The sequence below is a fragment of the Apteryx rowi genome, unplaced genomic scaffold, assembly GCF_003343035.1.
Source record: "Apteryx rowi isolate R43461 unplaced genomic scaffold, aptRow1 scaffold_73, whole genome shotgun sequence".
Classification (NCBI taxonomy): Eukaryota; Metazoa; Chordata; class Aves; order Apterygiformes; family Apterygidae; genus Apteryx; species Apteryx rowi.
Genome location: NW_020451016.1, coordinates 287,281 through 308,639, shown reverse-complemented (window position 1 = coordinate 308,639; position 21,359 = coordinate 287,281). Strand labels below are relative to the sequence as shown.

The following is a 21,359-nucleotide window of genomic DNA, read 5'->3' as shown; positions in this document are numbered from 1 at the left end:
GAGCAGGGGCTCTGAGATTTTCATGGGATTAGAGCCACAGAATGGGATTTATTCTTCAAAATCATCTCTTTCCCTTCTTCCTGCTGAGCCCCCCCATGCCATCTTTGAGAGAATTTGTAATGAAAAGATGTAGGCGGCCAAGGGAGACAAAGGACAAAGTGTAAAAGACTCTCTGATCCCCTATTACTCTCTTAACATCCAAGACATGCATACATTTTATTAGTGGGTGTTCAGAAGAAAGTACTCTTGGGAGTCATCAACAGTATGAATAGCTATGTAATATAGACAACTGCTGGAGGAAAAAAATCTTACCAGTGAGCATCTTTCTCTGACACTTGTGCCTGTACATGGGCATGACTTGTGTTCTTTCCTTTCCATGTTCTCCTCTCAGAGGAGCCTCTTGGTCGAGAGCACCTGATGATGACTGGTGCTCCACCTGTTTATACCTATCTGCATGGTCTAAGCTCACTTATAAGCCTCCAGATTTTTTTTTTTTAGCCTGAGTGTTTGCAATTCAAATGCCTATTGTGCAAAAATATGCCTCACAGAACTACATTCACTGGTAGTTGATGTTCATGGTATTCTTTCCTCTCCCACATGTATCAAAATATATACTTTGTCTTCTAAGTTCTTATAAGGTTCACAAGCCAGAAAATCTAGAATTAAAAAAAATACTTTCTAGCAATGTATTTATTTCCAAGGCTGAAAAAAAAAATTAATTTGGGAAGTTCTCCACAGCAAGGCATGCTTTATGTAAATTGGTTCTTGACAACTAGCATGGAGATGAGGATTTCTCCTAGTATATGTAATACATTATCCTCAGTAAAGAAAGTAAACAGGTGAGAAAAGTTTCTATCCTTTTGCTATACTGTCAACCAAAGAGTTAAGAAATGATACAGTTTATGGAAAGTATATGATAATAATAAGAATAATAATACTGAACTTTAAGTTGTGATAAAATCTCTTATTTGTTGCTGTATTTTATTTTACAGATATGGCCTCTGAATGACTTTGGATTTCTACGTGCAAGCCCTAATGGCCATAGATTTCTTGACGATTAAAATAATTAGTGACTATTGCCAGCTTTCATACTACTTTCTACTAAATCAATGGAACTATTTTTGCTTAGAATAAATACAAGTATTACCTGACAGAGATCATTTTTTTTCCTGAAATTACATCTAATTTAAAAGTTGAAATGATATACTGCCATCATCATCACCATCAAAAATGGTATGTCTCTTACTCTGTCTCCTCTGGCTATTCACAGTAAGTGCTTACATTTATTAGAAAGTTTTGATTCTTTCTACAAGATAAGGTTAACATTGACTGTTAACAAGGGATGAAGGAGATGCAATGCAGAGTTATACTGCTGCACATCTAGAGCCACGCATAGACAATGCATACATTAGTAAAAGGCACTGAAAAGGTTACTGAAAAGAGTAAAAGTGAGGCTCAGGATCTGATATCTGCTTATTTGTATGTATTCTGTAGTTTTTTTCCTCAAACTAGCTCTAGTTTGGCCCTGTGGACTGCACACCCATTAGGGGTGAGAGTGCATCTTCCTGCTTCCTTGATCTAAGGAATCAAGATTGCATTTGTTCAGGTGATGGAGGTATAGTCAAGATATTCAATTCAAAAGCATGCTCCTGCTGCAAGCTAAAAAATTAATGCAGCTGCACTGCTACGTTCCAGTGCAGAGGCATATACACACTACTCGGTATTGAGAGAGCCAGCCTCTTAGCTCTGCAGTTCTCTGCCACCTCTTTCCAAGACTGAAATCTTTGTGAGGAATCAATGTAGAATAAGTTATATATTTAGCATAGAAATCAAAAATGTTTCTGTTTTACATTTATGTGCCTTACTCTTCATTATCTTCAAAGGATTCTCACATGTATGATTTCTGATTAAATTTTGCTAACTGAGCTGTTAAAAGGATTTAACTTAGGAGGTAGCACCCAAGCTGTAGCTGATATAGACTGAAATTGAAAGAAGTACTCTGTTCTTACCTGGGAAAGAAATGTCATTTACAGCACAAGATACATTCCAGTTGTACAGAACTTAGTGTTCACTTCCGGAGTGAAGGGAATAAATAGCTCTTTAATAAAGGAGGATAAAACAATCTTCATTTCTGTAGAACTATGTTAGCAGTTATGCATATTTCCTTTTTTTAAGCCTGACTGAACTTGTTCTTGCAGTGCCTTCCTTTTCTTTAACGTATTTCTTAGCAGATGCTGTCCCCTGTTTGTCCAGTGTTTCTGTCCAGTGTCTTTAAAAAGTTTTTAACTGTTAATGTGCATGATTGAAACAATCACTGAAGGATCTCTATAACAAGCGAACAGGTATCACAACAAACCAAAGACACCTCTTTGGTTTCAGTCTGGGAGACAGTGTAATTTCCACCACATCGGCATGAAAGAGTATAACATTGTCCACCTGCCACAAAAGAAAACAGAAAAAACCTTTAGTGCTTGAAAAAAAACCCAAGAAATTATTTTAGATTATTCTTCACAAAGCTGCTGTTAATAACAAAACATAATTTGCAGGTATGACCTCTCATTGTTGGATTGTGAATATCAGTACCTATGCTATCATTTGCTGCTCAAGATATAACTTACTCTTGAAGTGTGTTTTAGTGACTGAGAAGTTCTTAGGCTAAGCAACTAGGGTCAGTGTAGTCTTTCTTTAAAAGAGCAAATACTAAGAAGGTGCACATCAGTGAACCAGCCATATGTTAAAAGGACTAAGCCACTGAATATTTCTGAATGAGACTTGATTCTGACAAAGTACCGAGAACTTTAAAGAGATCAGGAAAGCAATTAAGAACAAAATAAGGGGGGTTAGTTATACAGATGTCAGATCACAGATGGTTCTAAAATAGGCTACCACAGTGAAGAAGCATATAACAGAAGAAAGGAAAAGTTAAATTTTTGCCACCCAGCTTGGGGCAGGAAGAAAAAAAGAAATCAGAAACAGCCATCCAAAAAGCAAGTCAAATGATAAAAGCTAGAGTGAAATAAAGGAAAAAAGTAAAACACTGTTAGAAGGGAAAATACGTATGAGAACACTTGCATCCTACACACCACAGAAGGCACAAGAAGATACATGAGAGATTGAGAGAATCCAGAAATCTAAAAAATCATTTATGCTACAAGAAGATAGCTAGGTGAAAAAATGGTCCTGCAAGCTCTCAACATCCAAACAGGAAAAAAAGGAGGTGAAGAATGAATACACAATAAAAGCACAAAAAGTTAAGTGCCAATTCTGACTGTACAGTGCTAGAGAAAGACTTCAGTAGACTTTCAAAAGATAGGATTGACAGGAACTAACAGAGAAATGGAAAAACAGCAGGCAATAACAGACAATAGAATAGCTAAATAAGAGGAAAAYATATTAAAAAAAAAAGTGAAGGAGAGGGAACTAATTTGAAAGAGAAAGTTAAAAAAAGCACAACGCAAAGGTATAAGATACAGGAAAAAAATAGAAAACATTTCTAATGAATGACAATGAAAGGCACTGAGAACAAGAAGTGAGACACTCATACCTTCATTCCAGGACATATCCTCAAGATAAATCTGTGCATGCAGTGGCCATTCTTTTGTCAGATTATCTTCTACAAAGTAAACAGTGACAAATGTTCAGCTCTAGTAACATACAGGTCCTTATTTCTTCTCTGTAAATTAATGGTTTTATATACCCAGCAGTTCAATTTTGCCCCTACTGGAGAGTCATACCATTAAAAATGCAGTTCTCTAAAACTGTAGCTTCCGTATCTCTGCATATGCTTGGGAATGTCTTTCTGTACCCAGGAAAGTAAATGCTGAAGATGTATTACTGTAAGAAAAACATCACTGATATCCATTCTTTTGCTGATCCCAAAAATTGACAGTTAAATTAAGGGCAAACTTTTGTTTTGAAATAAAATACCTTTAGAAAGCCTAGCTGTAGCTATACATCTACAAGCTGAAACTGTGAGCCTCTGTTTACTTGTACTTTTGAAAGGAGAAGACAAATAAGAACCCCTGTATAAGCACCAAATACTTGTTAGAGCTGCCTGTGAGAAGAACACTAGGATTCCTGCACTGACAAAAGATACTCAAAAACCAGTTTTAGAGTAGGAAAGAGTCTCTCAGCACAGATTGAAATGTGTTGCCATAAAATCTCCTACGTTCTTTCAACTTGAACTGAATTACAATATGAAATTAAATGTAAAGTGTGCAATACAATTCAAAGCACCATTTTGGAAAAGCAGATATCCTGGGCTTTTGTAATTTATCAGCATTCTTGCATTTGATGCACACAGTTCACACAAAGTTAAATTGACAATGTGAGACTTTGCTCAACAAAATTGCAAATGAAGCAATAAAAGGTAATATCCAAGAAAGGACATAGAAACCTTATAATTTATTATACAAAACCTTCCAGCTGCTGCCTGACATGTGGAAGCTCCAGCTCCACAGACACTGTAGTTCCTTATTGTTAAGAACCAGAAATGCCTGAAAGCAGATCTTTAACACATACACATAAATGTCTTAGATTTGCCAAGACTCAGTAGCTTAGTCCTTATTTCAGGTTTAAACCAGGTTGTTATCAAGAAAGTAGGTGTTCCTTCACCTGGTTCAGTGAGTTTTCAGTGAGTATTCTAGTTTAATAACATCAAGCTTCCTACAAAATGTACTGTTGTGTATGGCTTTCTATGAAAGGTAAGAGGACAGTGAAGGAAGTTCTTATTCTAGAACTGTTTATTGAACACTTGATGAAAAAGTCAGAGGTCCTGAGTACTTTAAATTATTTTAACTCCCAAGAAATTGCTCTAATCACTAGATTGTACGGTATTCTGAATGGGTTCCCAGATTCTCCCATGTAAACTCTTCTTCACTCTGGAAAGTAGAAAGAAGGGTGCTTCACAGCTATCTCCTCTAGCTATGATAGGAGAGGTTGGATGCTCTCTACAATGTTATTCYAGGTGAGAAAATTCTCCCCTTTCCATGGAAGTTCTTGCACTATGGAAAGTAATTCCCTGGAACAAAACGGACACAAGACAGGGATCACAATTCTGTAGTCTAATGATTAGGGTCCAGTTTCTGCTCCCAAACTGAATCTAGATTTCATTAAGTGGTCACTTAATGTAAAATAAAATAATCCAGGGAGGAGAGATTATATTTTGTTGACTACTTCACTGAGAGATACGATACTAACTAAAATGCAGGAGTCTAAGGTACTTAGGAATATAGTACAGATCAAATTCTAGTCATTTATCATTTGAAATTCAACATTTTAAAAAGCTTTTAGAAACAAAATATTGTGTAATATTTCTGTAACTGAATGGTAGTAACATTCTAATTTGGGAGATTCTGATCATAACTTGAAGCCCTGGCAGGTGATGGTCTGTGATGCTGAGCAGACTGTAGTTATTTGAATATATTTTCCCTCATGTTTCTGTAAGACAGTTATTTATAAGCATTCCAGTAAAACCCCAGAAAAACAGCATGTTTCCAACCTTTATTCTGATCAGATAATGGACTATTTCCTCCTTTATCACCAAATGTCATCATCTGATTGCAACAACCTCGCTTTTCAGAACTTGCTAACACATTGTAAAAAATGCAACAGTGATTCGGACAGATACAGAGCACTATTTTATTAGCTGATTTAACAAATTAACTATATAAACCAAGCTGTTCACAAATAAGATTCCTAACTTACAACAAAGTAAGATAAGTTGTTACAAATAACTTTAAGGCTACTGTGAAAGTATAACCCTAGCAATAGCTATAGAGTCATCTAAATTAATTTTTAAATCTAACCTGTTTTTTTCAGTTGTTTTCCTTTCATGGATCTATCAGTTTTAAGAGCATGTTATAATAGATAAGAGTATTAATGTAATGTACCAGTAGTGAAATGAACCACTGAACATTTTAATTGTCCTTATACATCAGTGGAAAAAAAAAAGTCTAGTTAATACTTGCATTTTATATGTTTTTTAAAATTGGATATTTATAGCCAAATTTAAAAGTCATTCAAACCAGAAATATTAAGTGCCAAACTTTATTTTGTAACTAAATTACTATTCTAATTTTAATTGAAATATATGTTATAGATCCTTGGGAATGAGCTTCACCTAAATTAGTTTTAATGAAAAAGATTAAAACAAATCAGACACATTGGAAATAATGAGAGGATCAATACAGCCCCTTTTTATGTTTTGCTGAACACCTATTCGGTAGTAAAAAGGTCAGGATTAAAAGATAATTAGCCCACTCACACCTAATACTTATTGATGTCAAAGGAGGTGGTGGTGGAGGGGCGGGGGGGGACAGCAAGAGAGTAATGATGAAAGACGACTGGAAGACACAGCTCTCAATCCGGCATTCTTATTGTTGTTCCTGCTCTCAGTTACATACCCAGAGCTAGGAGTCATGTTTTAGTTTTGGTTATACAAAGTGACAACATCATTTCTCTCCTCACCAGCGACACTCACCTCACCAGAACACTGGTTAACTGCATGAAATGTCCAAAATAAAATAAACCATTAGATCATCTTAACTCATGCCAAATATACTCTAATGTTACCTGAAAGTAGTCTGGTTTAATACCACTTACAGCCTGTTAGCCATGAAACATTATAACAGGAACTGTGAATGGCCTGAAAGCACCCACAAAAACTGTCAGAGGCCTTTCCTCCAGCAGGCCTTGTGTGAACTAGATTCCTCCTCCTCTTTTCTGAGGAGAAAAAAGCAGAGATCAAGTTGCTGAAGTCTACCTTCAGGTTCTTTTCTCCACTGCAGTGGGAGACAACTACTAAGACTGTGAGAATAGTATGAAAAACACAAGCTCTTCCTATTCTGCTGAGTTTTGAATAGTAGGAAGAAAAAACTGCAAAGGAAAATGGTTGTAGGAAGAGCAGTTGTTTCTCAGCTTCATTTACAGGTAGCAAAAAACTGAATTAAAAAGAAATCAGGCTGTCCTATTTCAAATTCATGATACAGGATTTCAGTCCGAACAAATTTTGCAGGATTGGAGGTGGAGGTCTGGGTCATGTCTTGCTAGTAGAAAATATAAGGACAGATGAACCATATGGTGCCATGAAGAGAAGTGGCGAGATACAAATTCACAAGGTTACCATACTTCCTGAAGTAAAGTTACTGGCAAAGTAATGAAGAAGGCAGCTGAGGAACTACCATCTCTCATATTACAAATATAGTACAGGATGAAGCCCAGTGAACAGAATTTCAACCAAGCTTTTCTAAATCATTACTGCAATTGTAATTAAAAAGCTCTACAGGCAAAATTCATCTTCCATACAGTTCCCAGTCTGGATGGAGATYATTCCTAGTCTGATGCTCAATCCTGAAAGAGTTCACTGGTTATCTTAAAAATGTTAATTTTCAATTAATAAATTCTCTTCCTGAATAAGTCTCCAAACATAACACATAATCCAGTACCCACATTGGCAGTCACAATTTTGCATGCTGCGATTATTTGCTTGCCTGCATCAAGCAGGAGAAACTCATTTTCCAGAGCTGAACAAAGTTATTTTCCTTTTAGCTCTTCTATTCAATATACTATCCAATCTAAAATGCCTTAAAGACAGCACAAATAGATTTGGCCAATTATTTAAACATAAGAGGCTGAGCCTAATATGAGTTTGGGGAACTTACAAGCAAGACTACAAACCTAACAGTTTTCACAGTGTGTGTTAGTTTCTCTGTTATTTCTTGTGCTCTTCCTTATTATTTCACGTACATCATTATTATCATGCATCTTACAGCTATGTGTGGTTAACAGTTGCCTGAAGTAAACTGGTGTCTGATTTTTATTCCCTTGAAGGAGGAGAAGGCTATTTAAGTGGTATTGTTACCAATGCTGCGTTATGTTTGGTGTGCTTACTTCAATGTGACGGGAGCTCAGTTTGTAGAATTCTGTGTAGCATTGTACTTTGTGAAACATATTCCTGAACAGATACAGAAAACCATGAAGACCTGATTACCCATCATAACTTGAAAAAACAAAATTAAATTCACAAGAAGCGTAGCCTGCCTGGCCTTGCAATCTATTGGATTTGTCTGACAACAAGAGGTGAAAGGATTCTGCAGCTCCATTGTCTCAACTGCAGGATCTAAGAAAACACTGGCAGGCTCATCAGAGAGGTTTATGAGCCTGCAATTCAAAGAGATTAAAAGGAAAAAAATCTACTGAGATTCTTTCAGGCTACAGAAGAACATTAAATAACTATTAGCAGCTTGGTTCAGTAAAGCTTTACTAGAGCTCTTGCTGGGTCATTCAGAAATTGTAAAAGAGGAAAGGTATTAAGTTTCACTTGAGGATACAATAAATATTTCTTGGGCTATTTAGGGCTGAGTTTTAAGGGGGGTGCAAGCAGTAAACGGAAATTTAACCCTTTTAACAGTTCATGATAATAGTAAAAATAGTCATAATACTTAAAAGATTTTTCTAGCTCTTTATCTTATTCTTGGAAGGATTGGATTTTTCTTTCAACACAGGTCATTAAAAAAAGTTCAAGATACGCATTGCCAGACCAAATACAGTTCATAGTATCTACTCAGTCTCAAAATGATTAGACAAAATCAGCTATCACAGTACTCAAAATCTGAATATTTTCAGAAGTTCCATTTTCTCCATAGGCTATTTATTTTGTAAGCAGTTTCTTAAGTTTCTTGAATCTCTTACATAATTTAAAATAACCGTGCTTGCTTTTATTAACAATTATAAAGAAGTTGTGTGTTAAGAGTTTTCTTAATGAAAAAGTATGTATTTGCTGAAGGAGAATACTGCTTCACTTGTAGTCAATACAGACTAAAGTTAAACCCACAGAGTTGTGGTAGAAGCTTATGTTCCAACATTAGTTGAGGGTCTATAACTGCAAAATGCTTGGTTACAGACAGACATACAGTTCTGTCACTTCAGAGTATGACCTGGCACACTGAAAAGCCTAATTTAATGGCCATGTTTAAAGCTTTATTTTAGTTTAAAAGTACTTGTAAAGAATAAATTCTCTTAACAAGGAACTAAAATATGCTGCATTCAACTTTTTTCTTATAATATGGTAGTCGAGGTGTTCAATTGTCATTTCTGCTAGCTACTAAAAGCATTGTTGTAGGCTTTTATCTTGCTTCTCCTGCTTATTCTTGTAGTGGATTTATAATGCTATTCTTCTGACATCCTATTTACCAAATTACTTAAAATATCTTTATGTCTAATACAGCATCATCACTGCATAGCTGTAGCAGTAGGGAATATTGGATAAAAGGGAAAGTGACCATCTTCAAAGCGCTCTTTTCAGTTTACTGTATTAGAAGAGGAAAGGGAAGGAGCAAGAGGAGAAAAAGGAGCTACATCTTATTTAGCTCTGTTTTTCAGTTTCCTAATTTGTGACTACACCTATATAAGACTCCCTTTCTAAACTTGGAGTAGAAACATTGTTTAACTGCTGAGAGTGAGGACACATCCTCAAAAGATTTTCAAGTTTTAAAAATAATAACATTGTCAGTGAAAGTTGAATTAACAGCCAGACATTCTAAACTGAGCTATTTTAGGCTTATTGCTCTGTTCAACTACCTAATGGGAGGGCATCAGAGAAGATGGAACCAGATCCTTTTCAGAGGTGCACAGTGACAGGATGAGAGACAAGTGATGCAAGTTGAAACACTGGAAATTCCAATTAGATATCAAGAATTACAGGTCCTAAGAAATGAAGCAAGAGCAAAAGGGAAAATAATGCTGAAAAATGTATTCATGTATGAAAATTGCATCTTTAATAATTTTCTAAAAATAAAATTAAAAAATTRAAAATCAACAGCAGGTATGTGCTCAAGTAGGAAAATGCCCATTGATGATTACATCCTCAGCCCTACAAATGGTTGTACTTTATGGACACCTGTGTCCATCATCACATATAAAAACGTTATCCTGGAGAGAACCTCACTGGAGCCATAGCTGGGGGAGGGGGGGATAATCTATTCTTAAGTTTTGGTGTCCCACCCCAATAAATTTATACAAAGCAACTAATTTTAGTGTCCACCCATTATTGGTTTTGAATTGCTTGCTATATTTAGTTTCAGAAATTAATCACTGAAAGTCACTGATTTATTAATTTTCTTACCCTTCTATTAATTATTCCATCTTTAATTAGCCAAACATAAAATTAAGTGGTAAAATTCATCATCTTAGTTATGTGATTGTTTAGATACACACTTCCTTTGTATTTAAGTCAACAAAATTCCACACAAGTTGCAGAACTGCTATTCAAAGGGACCTTTTCCCCTCTGCTCAGCACTTACGAGAGCATCGGGAGTATTGTTTCCAATTTTGGGCTCCCCAGTACAAGACACTGACATCCTGGAGCGAGTCCAGTGCATTATCAACACGGTCAGGGCAGGGGCACACGACGTACAGGGAGAGGCTGAGAGAACTGGGCTTTCTAAGGGGGCATCTCGTTCAGAGCTACCTAATGGGAGGGTGTGGAGAAGACTTCTCAGAGGCACACAGTGGAGGCATGAGAGGCAAAAGGCACAAGTTGCCTAAAGGGAAATTCTTGATATAAGGAAATAAGGATATAAGGAAAACATTTTTAACCTGAGGTTGTTCAAACATTGGAACACGCTGCCCAGAGCAGTTGTAGAATCTCCATCTTTGGAGATATTTAAGATTAGACTGGACAAGGTCTGAGCAAGTCATCTAACTGGACCTACTTTGAGCAGGAGATTGGACTAGATGACCTGTGGAGATCCCTTCCAACCTACACGATTCTCTAATTCTATGAAAAATTGTTTATTCTTTCAAGTGCAACAAAATCAAACTTTTAGGCCTCAGATAACTTCTGATATGAAAACTATAATCCAGATTGTCTCCAAGTTAAACTCGCTGAAAAACATTTGGTAATTATTACTGTCAGACTGTTGATTTTAACTGCATATTCATCTTTTCTAAATAGGATACCAAATGAACAATGGAAAATCCTTAAGATGAAGTTGAAGAAAAAGGTCCCTTTGTAACAGGTAAACTGTGATATGGCTTTTTTCCCATCCCCCAGATTTTTCACAGAGACTGGAAGCAAAAGATAAAAAGGTATTCTTACGTCATTACCAATATGACAAAACAAGGAGTTAGAAAAAATATCAACAAAACATACAAAAAAGGCAGTTCTTGTAAGGTTTCCAGACCAGGAAGGTTTGGATAAGTATCTAAGCCAAACCTCTAAACAGTTTGAGGTTTGTCTGTTGCTCTTTAGTACTGTGTCCTGAAGGCACAGAAAATTACTAGGAGACCTTCAGAGAAAACTATTTAAAATATGAGAGCACATTCACTTGTTATTCACAAGGATTCAAAAAAAAAAAAAAAAAAAAGCCATGGCACCCCACAGAATTGCAGAACTTCTCTGGCCACTAATTTCTGAGCCAAGGAACTAAGGATTAGTTAATACAGTAGTTAATACAATAAGACACACACAAATAAACAATCTGTGCAATGGGAAAGAGACTACAGTACAAAGGACGTCTTCCTGGCTGGCTGCCGCACACATGTGCGCACTGGCATTGTTCAGATTCTGCTTCCTAGGCTTTAAAAAATTTTACTAACTTGCTATATTTTCTCTCTCTCCACTGTTTCCCTTAGCCACTGTCTTAGTTCCTTTGTTTCTGTGAGCATTTACAGCAGTGTCTATGAATTTGTCTAGAATCATGACTTCAGAAGTAACTTGACAGGCAGTCAGACAACTAGAGTTTACTTTATTTCACCATCATTGTGCTGCTAGTGAACATGCTGCAAAGGATCCAGCAACACTGCACATAGACGTTACATGTTTTGCTTAGTTTGAAACACTGGATCCTCTGTGAATAGGATCTTCTTTATGAACATATATCCCATTTTCAAAATACACAGCTGAGTGTCAAATGAGCATTCAAAAGCATGATTTGTTCTCTTTTTTTTACTAAGTATTTTTACAGTCTTCAGATGGCTCTTTAGGAAAAATCATGTGGATGCAAAAGAATCTCAATAAATATAGATAACCTTTAAAATATCATAGCATAAATTCTGCTGAAACTAGTTTATAGTAAGATCCTTTAATACCATGGGAAAACAAAGTAGGTTATTAATTCTTGGTGCAGTTTTCTGGACCTCATTGGATAAAGCTGACCCAAGAAAATTAACACTTCATGTTCAGTATTTAAGCTTTAGGTAAATTTCACTACATCCGTGAAGGACTTAACTGAATGAAAATATTTCATTTTTCCTGCATATGTGCAGTTTGTGAAAATGGATGACACTGCTGATACTTACAAAGCTAAGAGTACAACAGAATGAGAGGGTAGCAGAAATTCCTGTTCTGGCATTAAATCAATTTTTTAAAATAAGCTTGAGATGATAATTCATAATGATAATTATCATCATGAGATGATAATCAATACTGTTTACATTAGAGAGAAGAAATTAGCACCAAATCCATTTCTTTCAAATTTTCAAATATTTGTTCAATAATTCTCTTTTCCAAACCCTACACAAAGTCTGAAATACAAGATTATTTAACTAGAGAATTCATACTGGGTATATACAATTATATATCCCCCTTTTCATCCGGCAGTGATGCATATCTGCTAGAATGACTAAGCCTTTGTCTCTCAAAGTTCTGGTATCCACAGCGGCAGGGGAGTTAAAAATCAGCACAAGAGAGAAAGGTCTGATGGTGTGCCAATGTACAATGGAAGAGAATTCAATAACAAGCTTCAGAGACAGTGGGCTTTTATCAGACACATTCAGAAGTGGTGGTGGCTACACATCAATGCTGGACCCGAGTGTGTTAGTGCAGAGTGCCACTGAGTGTTTTCCCCAAGGCAATACACTATTATTGACTCCCCCCATTAACATGTAGGGTGGATATACATTTATTGAAGGTTCTAATGGAAGGCTGAGGGACTCCTATCCTGAGGCCAGAGCAGAAAGACAGCCTATCACTTCATGTAATGGTAGTCCATGTGTGACAGACCTGACCTACATTTCCCCCCTTTCTTTTTCACAACAGCCTGTCACTGTTTTAAGAAGCTATTTTCTGAGAGGTATAAAAAGAAAGGCATGCTAGAGCTGCCTAGTTAATGTGTTATATTGGAATATTATTTATAAACCTGCTTTAAAAAGGCGAGTTTAGATTACAGATGAATTATGAAAGCTACCCTAACACACAGGCACAAAAAGAATCTGCCTTAATGATTCTGAAGTGTTTTTAAAGCCATATGCATTGAACACGAGATATAAACTGCATAATATCTATATCTAAAATATTGCAACAAAATACAGTATAGGACTTAAATTTAAGAAATTAAGAACACTTAATGAAGCTGCTTTAAAAAGGGCTAAGCTCTGTAATTAGTCTAACTTTCATATTCATTATTAGGAATACCACCACCTAATGTTTTGTTGGAAGTAATTCAATGTTTGCACTAAGTAATGTATGTGTAGCAAAAGCTATAAATAATGTATCCACATTTGAAAGTGGGACAAGAGCGAAAGAAAGATTTGATTCAGCAATAAACAGCATTTTAAAATACCAGCTAACTGCTACACCCAGACCCTGCTTTAAAGAGCTGCTGCCACTACAGCGCTCCTTGGCAGGAACCTACCGCGCTGCTGCAGGTCATACTCCTTTTTTGTCTCTTCGTTCCCTAGAATTTTCCACGCTTGATCAATTTCGATGAACCTCTGCACGCGCTTCTCCACTTCTGCTGCTGCCACATCTGCGCTCTGCTTGTCTGGGTGATACTGCCAATCCAAAAAAAGATTTTAAAAGTTGAGGGGAGTGGAAGTGAGGAGGGTGGAAGAGGAGCAATCAATAATGCATTTGATATTCAGTTAAAAGGATGGAGAAAAGTAGAAGGTCTGAACTAAGGTKCCAAAGAAAGGGAGACAACAGTGCTGGGCACGGGAGATTACTGCCAATTTAATTAGACCACTGAAAGAGCAACAAATCCACCAGTGGCACAAATGTCACCATGTGCACTGACAGCATTTTCTGGATAATTTGCTGATGGAATCATTGGTCTTATGGACAATTTACCTAGAGAGGATGACTAACACAAACAGAAATAGGTACATGCAGAGAACGATGACATGGGAACAAGAGGAGATGCTGTAGGTGCTAGCAGCTCTCTTTTTAATAGTACATGTAGCTGATTTAAACAAGACCACTGACGTTCAGTTAAGTCTATTACAGATAAACTGAATGCTGTATTACATGCATCTGTTTTGTTTTATTCATTTWAACAGTAAATAGAATATACATGATCAAATATAATTTATAATAAGTGTAATTCTATTTTTGAAAATATGCCTCAACATCTTTAATTTCTTCCAGTTCAGTGAATCAATAGCCCTTCCAAATATTTAAAGTCATGGATCACTGGCTACAGAGTTGCGTCATTTTAGTTAGGAAGCGGTTATTCAAGGACATGGCTGCAAGAACACCCACATTATATAGGCAAAAATAATTAAAATGGAAACACATTTTCTTGACCATTTGTACTACTGGTCCTGAACACAGTATTCTGACTTTTGGTTCTAATGACCACTGAAAAGTAACCTTCAAAGCTCCATCTTCCTATGAGTTTAATTCACGTCCAAGTTTTTTGGGTTTTTTTTTTTGTTGTTTGTTTGTTTTGTTTGTTTTGTTTTTGTATTTTAAATGTCCAGCACAAGTGATGAAGCAACAGGAAACAACATTTAAGATGAGAAAGCTGTGACGGCATAAGACCTATCAGCTGTTCATTGACTGCATTATAAATCAAGATATCCCATATTCTGGAGATTGAACTCTCACCCTTTTATACTAGCATCAGTTTGGACACTGAATTCTACAGTGGATTTAAGACTTAGAATGCCTGTTCCACAAGTGTTTGAGCAGATTTCTGATTAACTGAATCCCTTTCAGTTAGTAATTCATTTTAGAAAGAAAAGAATGCCAATATGGTGAGTCCTTTAAAAACCTCAAGATTTGAAAGTACCACTTTACTGGAGTCTCTTTGCTCATTGACACGCGTAACTATCATTTGCACTGGTGGGTATTAGCTGGAAAAAGCTGCCATACAACAGCAAGAGAATGGACCTACAGGCAAAACATTCATTTTGACCTCAATTTTTTTCACATCCATTTTTCCATGTACAACCTAATGTGCCTGCAACCTGCAAGCTCAAGTACCAAGGGTGTGTGTACAAATGTGTATTTTTGCTCCATCATACGAGTAAGCCCATTTGAAGTAATCTCTGCGTTCAAGACTGAGGACTAGCATGCAGCTTGCTGAAAACATGGCTGGAGCACAGCTGCAATCTGAGATGGTTTATCTTGTAGATAACCCTTTCTGATCTCCCCAATTAAAGATGACAAAATTCTCAGGGATAGACAAGTCAAGAAATTTTGGTCATAGCCTTCAGTCATTGTATTCTATATAGCTAATAAGAAAATGAGTAATTATACCTTTATTTGGTAGACACTAAATTCACACCATGCTCTGTCAGCATGCATCATGTAGTACTGAAACTGCTATTTGAATTATTTGGGTTTAGACTGTTTTTCTGAAACCATGGATTTTCCAATTGTTTTCCAATTTTAATAGCATTTTGAAACATTGATGGCTGATTGTAGACCATAATTGTGAAAGGTCATTCTTTTAATCAATGTTTAATAAGCATACCAGTCAAAACTAGTCAGATCACATTAAAGACTTACATGGTTTCCTTTTAGCCATGCTATTTCTTTTAACAACTACAGTTGATGTATGCATCCAGAAGCTACACCTCAAAGCAATAATAAAAAAAAAAAACAAAACAAAACAAAAACAAAAAACACTTTACTATTGAAAAAATATTTCCGATATTATATTTAAAAATTTGATCCACCCCAAGTATTTTAGGGTCAATGATAACACCCTAAAGAAAGAGCTATATGACTGCTGTATATATCACTGCTTTTGGATGATACCAGAAATATTCCCTCACAAGCTTATACCCAAAAGGATTTTTGAAATTGCTACATAGGCTTATTCAAAGAATATACAGACATACTACTACTGAAACTTTATTATCTAAATTTGAATAGCCCTGCTACAAAACCCTTGCTCATGTCATTGTATGTTTCAATTGGCTGCAAGACCAATTGTCAGGTCACAGGTTTTTTTTACAGGACACACAAAAGTCATTAATGAGCGATTGCCAAAGACAGCACGAAGAACACTGGCTTCTCTCTTGCTAAGAATATTGGGGGGGGGGGATAAAAAAAAACCTGTTTTTTCCTTTTTCTCCACTCTTTTCCTTTACTACACCAAAATTGTGACTGACTGAAAAATAATTTTGGACTGCATTGGATGTAATTATTGAAGATGAGTAAGCCACAAATGTCATAAAAATAGTCTGAAACAATAATGAATGCAGAAAAGGATATTTTGTTCATTCCTTAAATAACTTTTTTTTTTTATTGTTTAGGTTAAATGTTAAGATTTGTTATTATTTACGTCTATTCTTTACCTTTTAATTTCTTTCCTATAGAATAATTTAATATTTGTGGTATATATCATTTTTATCATTAGTTACATGAAGTCGTAGTCATTTGAATATACAACTACCTTATGGAGGGATCTACTACTGAAAAACAAACAATTCTTGTCTCTTTGCTCTATGAAAGCATTCTCTCTCTTTCTATTGGGCCTATTCCTCTATTACTGTCTGATGCCTTTAATAGTCCTTTCATCTACACTAAGAAAAATCCTCAAACATCTTCTCTTTTATGCTGATCCATTCATTTTTTTCCCAGCAACCCCTTTTCAGGCCAATTTGTTATGTACCTGTTCTCACTGACTCCCTTTTCTTACTCTCCAGCTTGCTGATCAAAATACAAGAATGCTTTTTTTTTTTTTTTTTTGGAATAAAATCCATTCTTGATTCAACTACCCATACACCTCTCTCTCTTTTCTCCTCCAAGACTACAAATGAGGTGTCTCAGATTCCTCTTTTTCAGTTGTTTTAGACCCTGTTTAAGCCAGCACACATGCCAACCGCAGTGAACACCTTGCCAAAGTTTCAACTAGCCTACTAATATCTGAAGTTTATACTCTGTCTTCAGACACTTCAGATACTGCCAACCATATTCCTTCTCTTGATATCTTCACCCATTCTTGACTTTCATATTCTTCCTTCTGATCCTTCCACCTCTCTAGTATGTTCTTCAGAGGTTTTTTGTTTTGTTTTGAAGGAGGTAAATATGGAAGAGGTTTCTGATCTCTTCCTCTTTTCCTATTCAGCCTTATTTCTAGGTTAATCTCAGCTGCAAATGTGTACAAGCTCCATAATGAAAACTGACAGGTCTTTTCTCTATTCAACCTATCTCCCTGTACCCTAAATTATTAGCTTGTCTCCTTCTGTGCATCCAGTTGTAAGTTGTTACTCAAACTGTTAGAGTCTCCCAATGTCTCCTGCAATCTCATTTCTCAATAACTGTGCAAATTATCTTCCAAAGTGTCATTCATACCTGTCACCTGAGCACTATTTTCAGCTGTATTACTGCACTTAGGCTATATTTAAATCTTTCTGGCTCTTTATGCATAATGTTTTTAACCTGCAGTACTTCTTTTTATACAACTAAGCTTTTAAACGGAGCTCTTGCATATCATGTCTTGACAAATGCAATCTTTCCATTCATATTCATTCAGGAAGCTACAGCAAAAATTGATTTTTTTAGCCTGATGCTTTGACTGTGTCATTACTGTCCTTGCTGACACTCCTTTCTTTACATTATCAAAACTAAGCAGATCATCTTTGCTTTTAAAATGCTCACCGTCCAGTACTATCCTCTCCCACCTCAACTGATCCATGATACATATTTCCATCTCCACTACTAAGTTTTAAAAGAAGTCCCATTGTGTTTTATCATACTGTCCCTGAGACATGGTCATTCTCTTTGAAAGGATATCCCAATAAAGTCTGGAGAAAACCGCCTGTACAGTAAAACTGTACTAATGCTTTCACCATTTCTTGTCTTTGTGTCTGTTGTTTTTGTTTTATGTCTAGATCTTAAGCTTTTTAGAGCAAGAATATTCATCTTGTGACATTTCTACAACTTCAAGTAAAACAGAGGGCGGAGTGTGACATATTGATTAGTCAATTCCTATATATTTTTGAAGCACTGTTCTTGGAGATACACAGTAGATATCTAACTCCAAGACCTGGCACTGAAGTATTATAGAAAGTGATTTTCAAAATTCCTCTTTCAGTCTTTTTAGACAGCAGTCAGAGATGGTGGGGGTGGACAAGCATAAAAGAAATCATCTACTCCCTTGCATTTTGCCAGCATAAGATTTGAGGGTTTTGCTTAAAAGTTTCAGAGTAATACACACACATACACACACTAGTCTACATCCATGACTTAGCCAGAAGTTTACAAACATAGTTAGACAGGCTTTTTTTTTTTTTTTTTTAAAAAGGAAATTTCAGGTTCTTGCAAGCTATGCAGATACAGATTTTTAGCCCTAGATCAATTATAATAGTTTAACGATGTTTTAATTTTGTTGACTTTCAAGCCTTTCAGTTGTTATTCTCTTTCTGAATTCTGAATTGCTCAGTCAGCAGATCAACCTCTTGCATGTCATGTGAGTATATAGAAATGCAGTATGTGGTTCTGTAGAACTTTGTAGGCAGCATATTTACACAAAGTTACATTTTTAATGCCTTTCTTTCATATAGTCTAAATAGTACAACATCAATTTTCACAAAATCCTTTTCAAGGAATAAAGCTGTGTCTCTGTTTTACAGACGGATAAAGATGGCAGATACTACAGATCAAATACACTGTTCAATTAAAGATATATATATATATATATTTGAAGACCAGACTAGTTTTATTCACTGATTAGCATAACTTCTGTTTGCTTTGCAACTGTTTCAGTGATGTGTAAAAAAATATTTCAACAGTGTCAGTTTTCCTTTTGAACACAGTAGTAACCTTTGCTAACATGCTACTACTTAATAGGACTTTACAAAAACAAAGATGTTTATCTGAACATGACAGAGGGAGGAGAGAAAGGAGAAAGTAAGAGATGTTATTCCCAATCTAGTTTTCCTTTTTATACCTGTAATAGTTGGTAGAAATTTGCTAGCTTCTTTTCATTGCTGAAGGCTGAAGTTTGTATTGTTTTACAGTATGTGGTGCTTTGTAGTTACCGTCAGTGTTAAAAAGTAGTTAAAAAAAAAAGTAGTAGTTAAAAAGTTAAAAGTGGGAATATATTAGTTTATCTGTTACCTATAAAAATATACCCTATACATACACACAATATTGCTAATTCCCCTGACGTTTATCACAAGCATCACATCATCATAGTATTTCTTAAGGATGCTAGCTCTTGATGTAAGGGTAAAAATTGCTTTTTAGGTTTTCAAAATCTCTGAAAATTTTTGAAAAAACAAACCTCAAAATCCAAAGTTCAAATTAAAAACCCAGTTTAAACAATAAATCTGAGAGACTAAGTCATAATTTTAATGCTGCACAGAAACGGACAAGCAGACTAATACAAATTTAGATTCATGCATTTTTCAATTACAGTATCATTTCTTATTTTATCTTTCTAAAACATCTGCTTGATGGTAATTAACCCAAGCTAGTTTGTCTTATTTTTGAAATACTCTGGACTGTACATTTCAGCTGTTTGGGTGCAGTAGTGAACAGTATACCAACTGGCAAACATACTCTGAAATAGAGATACAGTTCAGACCATAGTTGTATAAATATCTGAATGTTTGGAAAACATTCATGAAACGTTTTAAGAATTTAGGGAAATTAATCGTATTTCATTATGTTAATTTATTGCCTTTAATAGCTATTACCAAATAAAAAACAAGGAAGAAGGCAAGCAAGCTTCTTCTGTTCCAATTAGCATAAAGGCGTTAATGTTGCTGAGTTTACCAAATAATAAATTTGCAGATTTGCTCTGAAAATCATTTTGGGTCCACCATATCGATAGGAGCTCATAAACTCTTTACTTCTCTGTTACCTTCTCACCGATTCTTGCATTGCGTTATTACCCAACATCTTCAAAACAACAGCTGCAAAATTTTGCCTTTATATCACAATCATCCTTAAAAAGYTCAACAGCTAAACACCCCTCAAATTATACTTTGTGGCCTCTCAGTGTGCTTTCTCTCTAGAAAATACTGATATTTTTGTTTATACTGTATACAAGATATATGGTTTTCACCCATGTTGTTTATATAAAGGATTTAGAAAATACTACTGGATATCCAACTGCTACCTTCATAATTTCTGCCTACTTTCTATTCTGTGAAGTTTGGTCCCTTCTGCACTTCATGAATTGCAAAATTAAATCCTGAACTACGTGGACATTAAAGACCATTTGGTCAACCACTGAATGATATTATACCTCAATAACCATACCAACAGACCTTAAGAACCTACATTCCAAAAGATGAGTTAGCTGTCCTATATATCTGGTTGAGCAAATCGAGCAATACAGAGATGACACAGTAAGGTCCCTATCCTCCTAACACTCATACAAGTTGCTTAAATTTATGCAATAAACGCAATAGGGTTGATTGATTTTAATCAAATTTAAATTAGCAAGCAAAAAACTCTAGTAAAATCAATTTAATGTACACAGTTCTTACTGGCGCTAATGAATTTGTTCTTCAAAAGAAATTAACACCCATCCAGTGAGAATAAACTTAATACAACAGATTACTGGGGAAGGAAAGGTAAGCATACAGACATCGGTTTTACACTAAATTTGGAATCTCTCACTAAACTGTGGAATAAATGATAACTAAACAGCTTTATATAATATAACTTTTACTCAGTAACTACTTTTCCAMATGACAAATTGAAAGGACTGATATTTAGAAAAGAAGGTAAAAAAAATACTATTCATTCCTATTTATAGTTATTTAATACATTACTGCGATTTATTTTGCCCTGTGTATAAAGGGTATTCATCTTAAAAAAAAAAACAAAAAAAAAAACCATACACAACCACCAAACCTTAAAATGCACCACATCCCAATTCCATATGTCAAAACAGGAGGCTTTAAATACTGCTTCTGCTCTTGTCTAATTTAAATTATGAAAAAAAAGGGTCTAATTTACTAAAATATTAAGTTAACTGATATCTGTAAAAACTTAAAATTACACTGTTTTTAAGTGATCCTATTTAAAAATTAATTTTTCTATTCTTTCTGACAGGGGCAAATGAAGTAGATCAACTTTAAATGATTCCAGGGCTGAAATAAGAAGTACTCTCCATTTATTTGCTATGGCTTTGTCTGCCCTACTTTTCAGTATTTCAAGCAAAGCTGTC

At 35.4% G+C, this 21,359-nt stretch overlaps 2 protein-coding genes across 9 annotated transcripts in view; one reads left to right on the top strand and one right to left on the bottom strand.

The window, feature by feature from the left end:
* IMMP1L (inner mitochondrial membrane peptidase subunit 1) overlaps nt 1-16,273 on the top strand; it is a 51,883-nt gene extending 35,610 nt beyond the window's left edge. For 2 of the 5 annotated variants that reach the window (XR_003257032.1, XR_003257034.1), the window contains exon 10: nt 993-1,070. Coding sequence is in view for 1 of the 5 variants with exons in the window: in XM_026087702.1 (XP_025943487.1) it covers nt 993-1,061 (69 nt within the window). In the remaining 4 variants the exon portion in view is untranslated. Of the gene's footprint in view, nt 1-992; nt 1,295-10,954; nt 11,019-13,680 lie in introns of those variants that run through there. The other 3 variants (XR_003257031.1, XR_003257030.1, XM_026087702.1) reach the window with 3 other exon arrangements.
* DNAJC24 (DnaJ heat shock protein family (Hsp40) member C24) overlaps nt 2,081-21,359 on the bottom strand; it is a 40,581-nt gene continuing 21,302 nt past the window's right edge. For 3 of the 4 annotated variants that reach the window (XM_026087697.1, XM_026087699.1, XM_026087698.1), the window contains 2 exons: nt 13,635-13,773; nt 2,443-3,613 (listed from right to left, as the gene is read on the bottom strand). In XM_026087697.1, coding sequence (XP_025943482.1) covers nt 3,303-3,613; nt 13,635-13,773 — 450 coding nt within the window. In that variant the 3' untranslated portion in view covers nt 2,443-3,302. The other variant, XM_026087700.1, reaches the window with a different exon arrangement.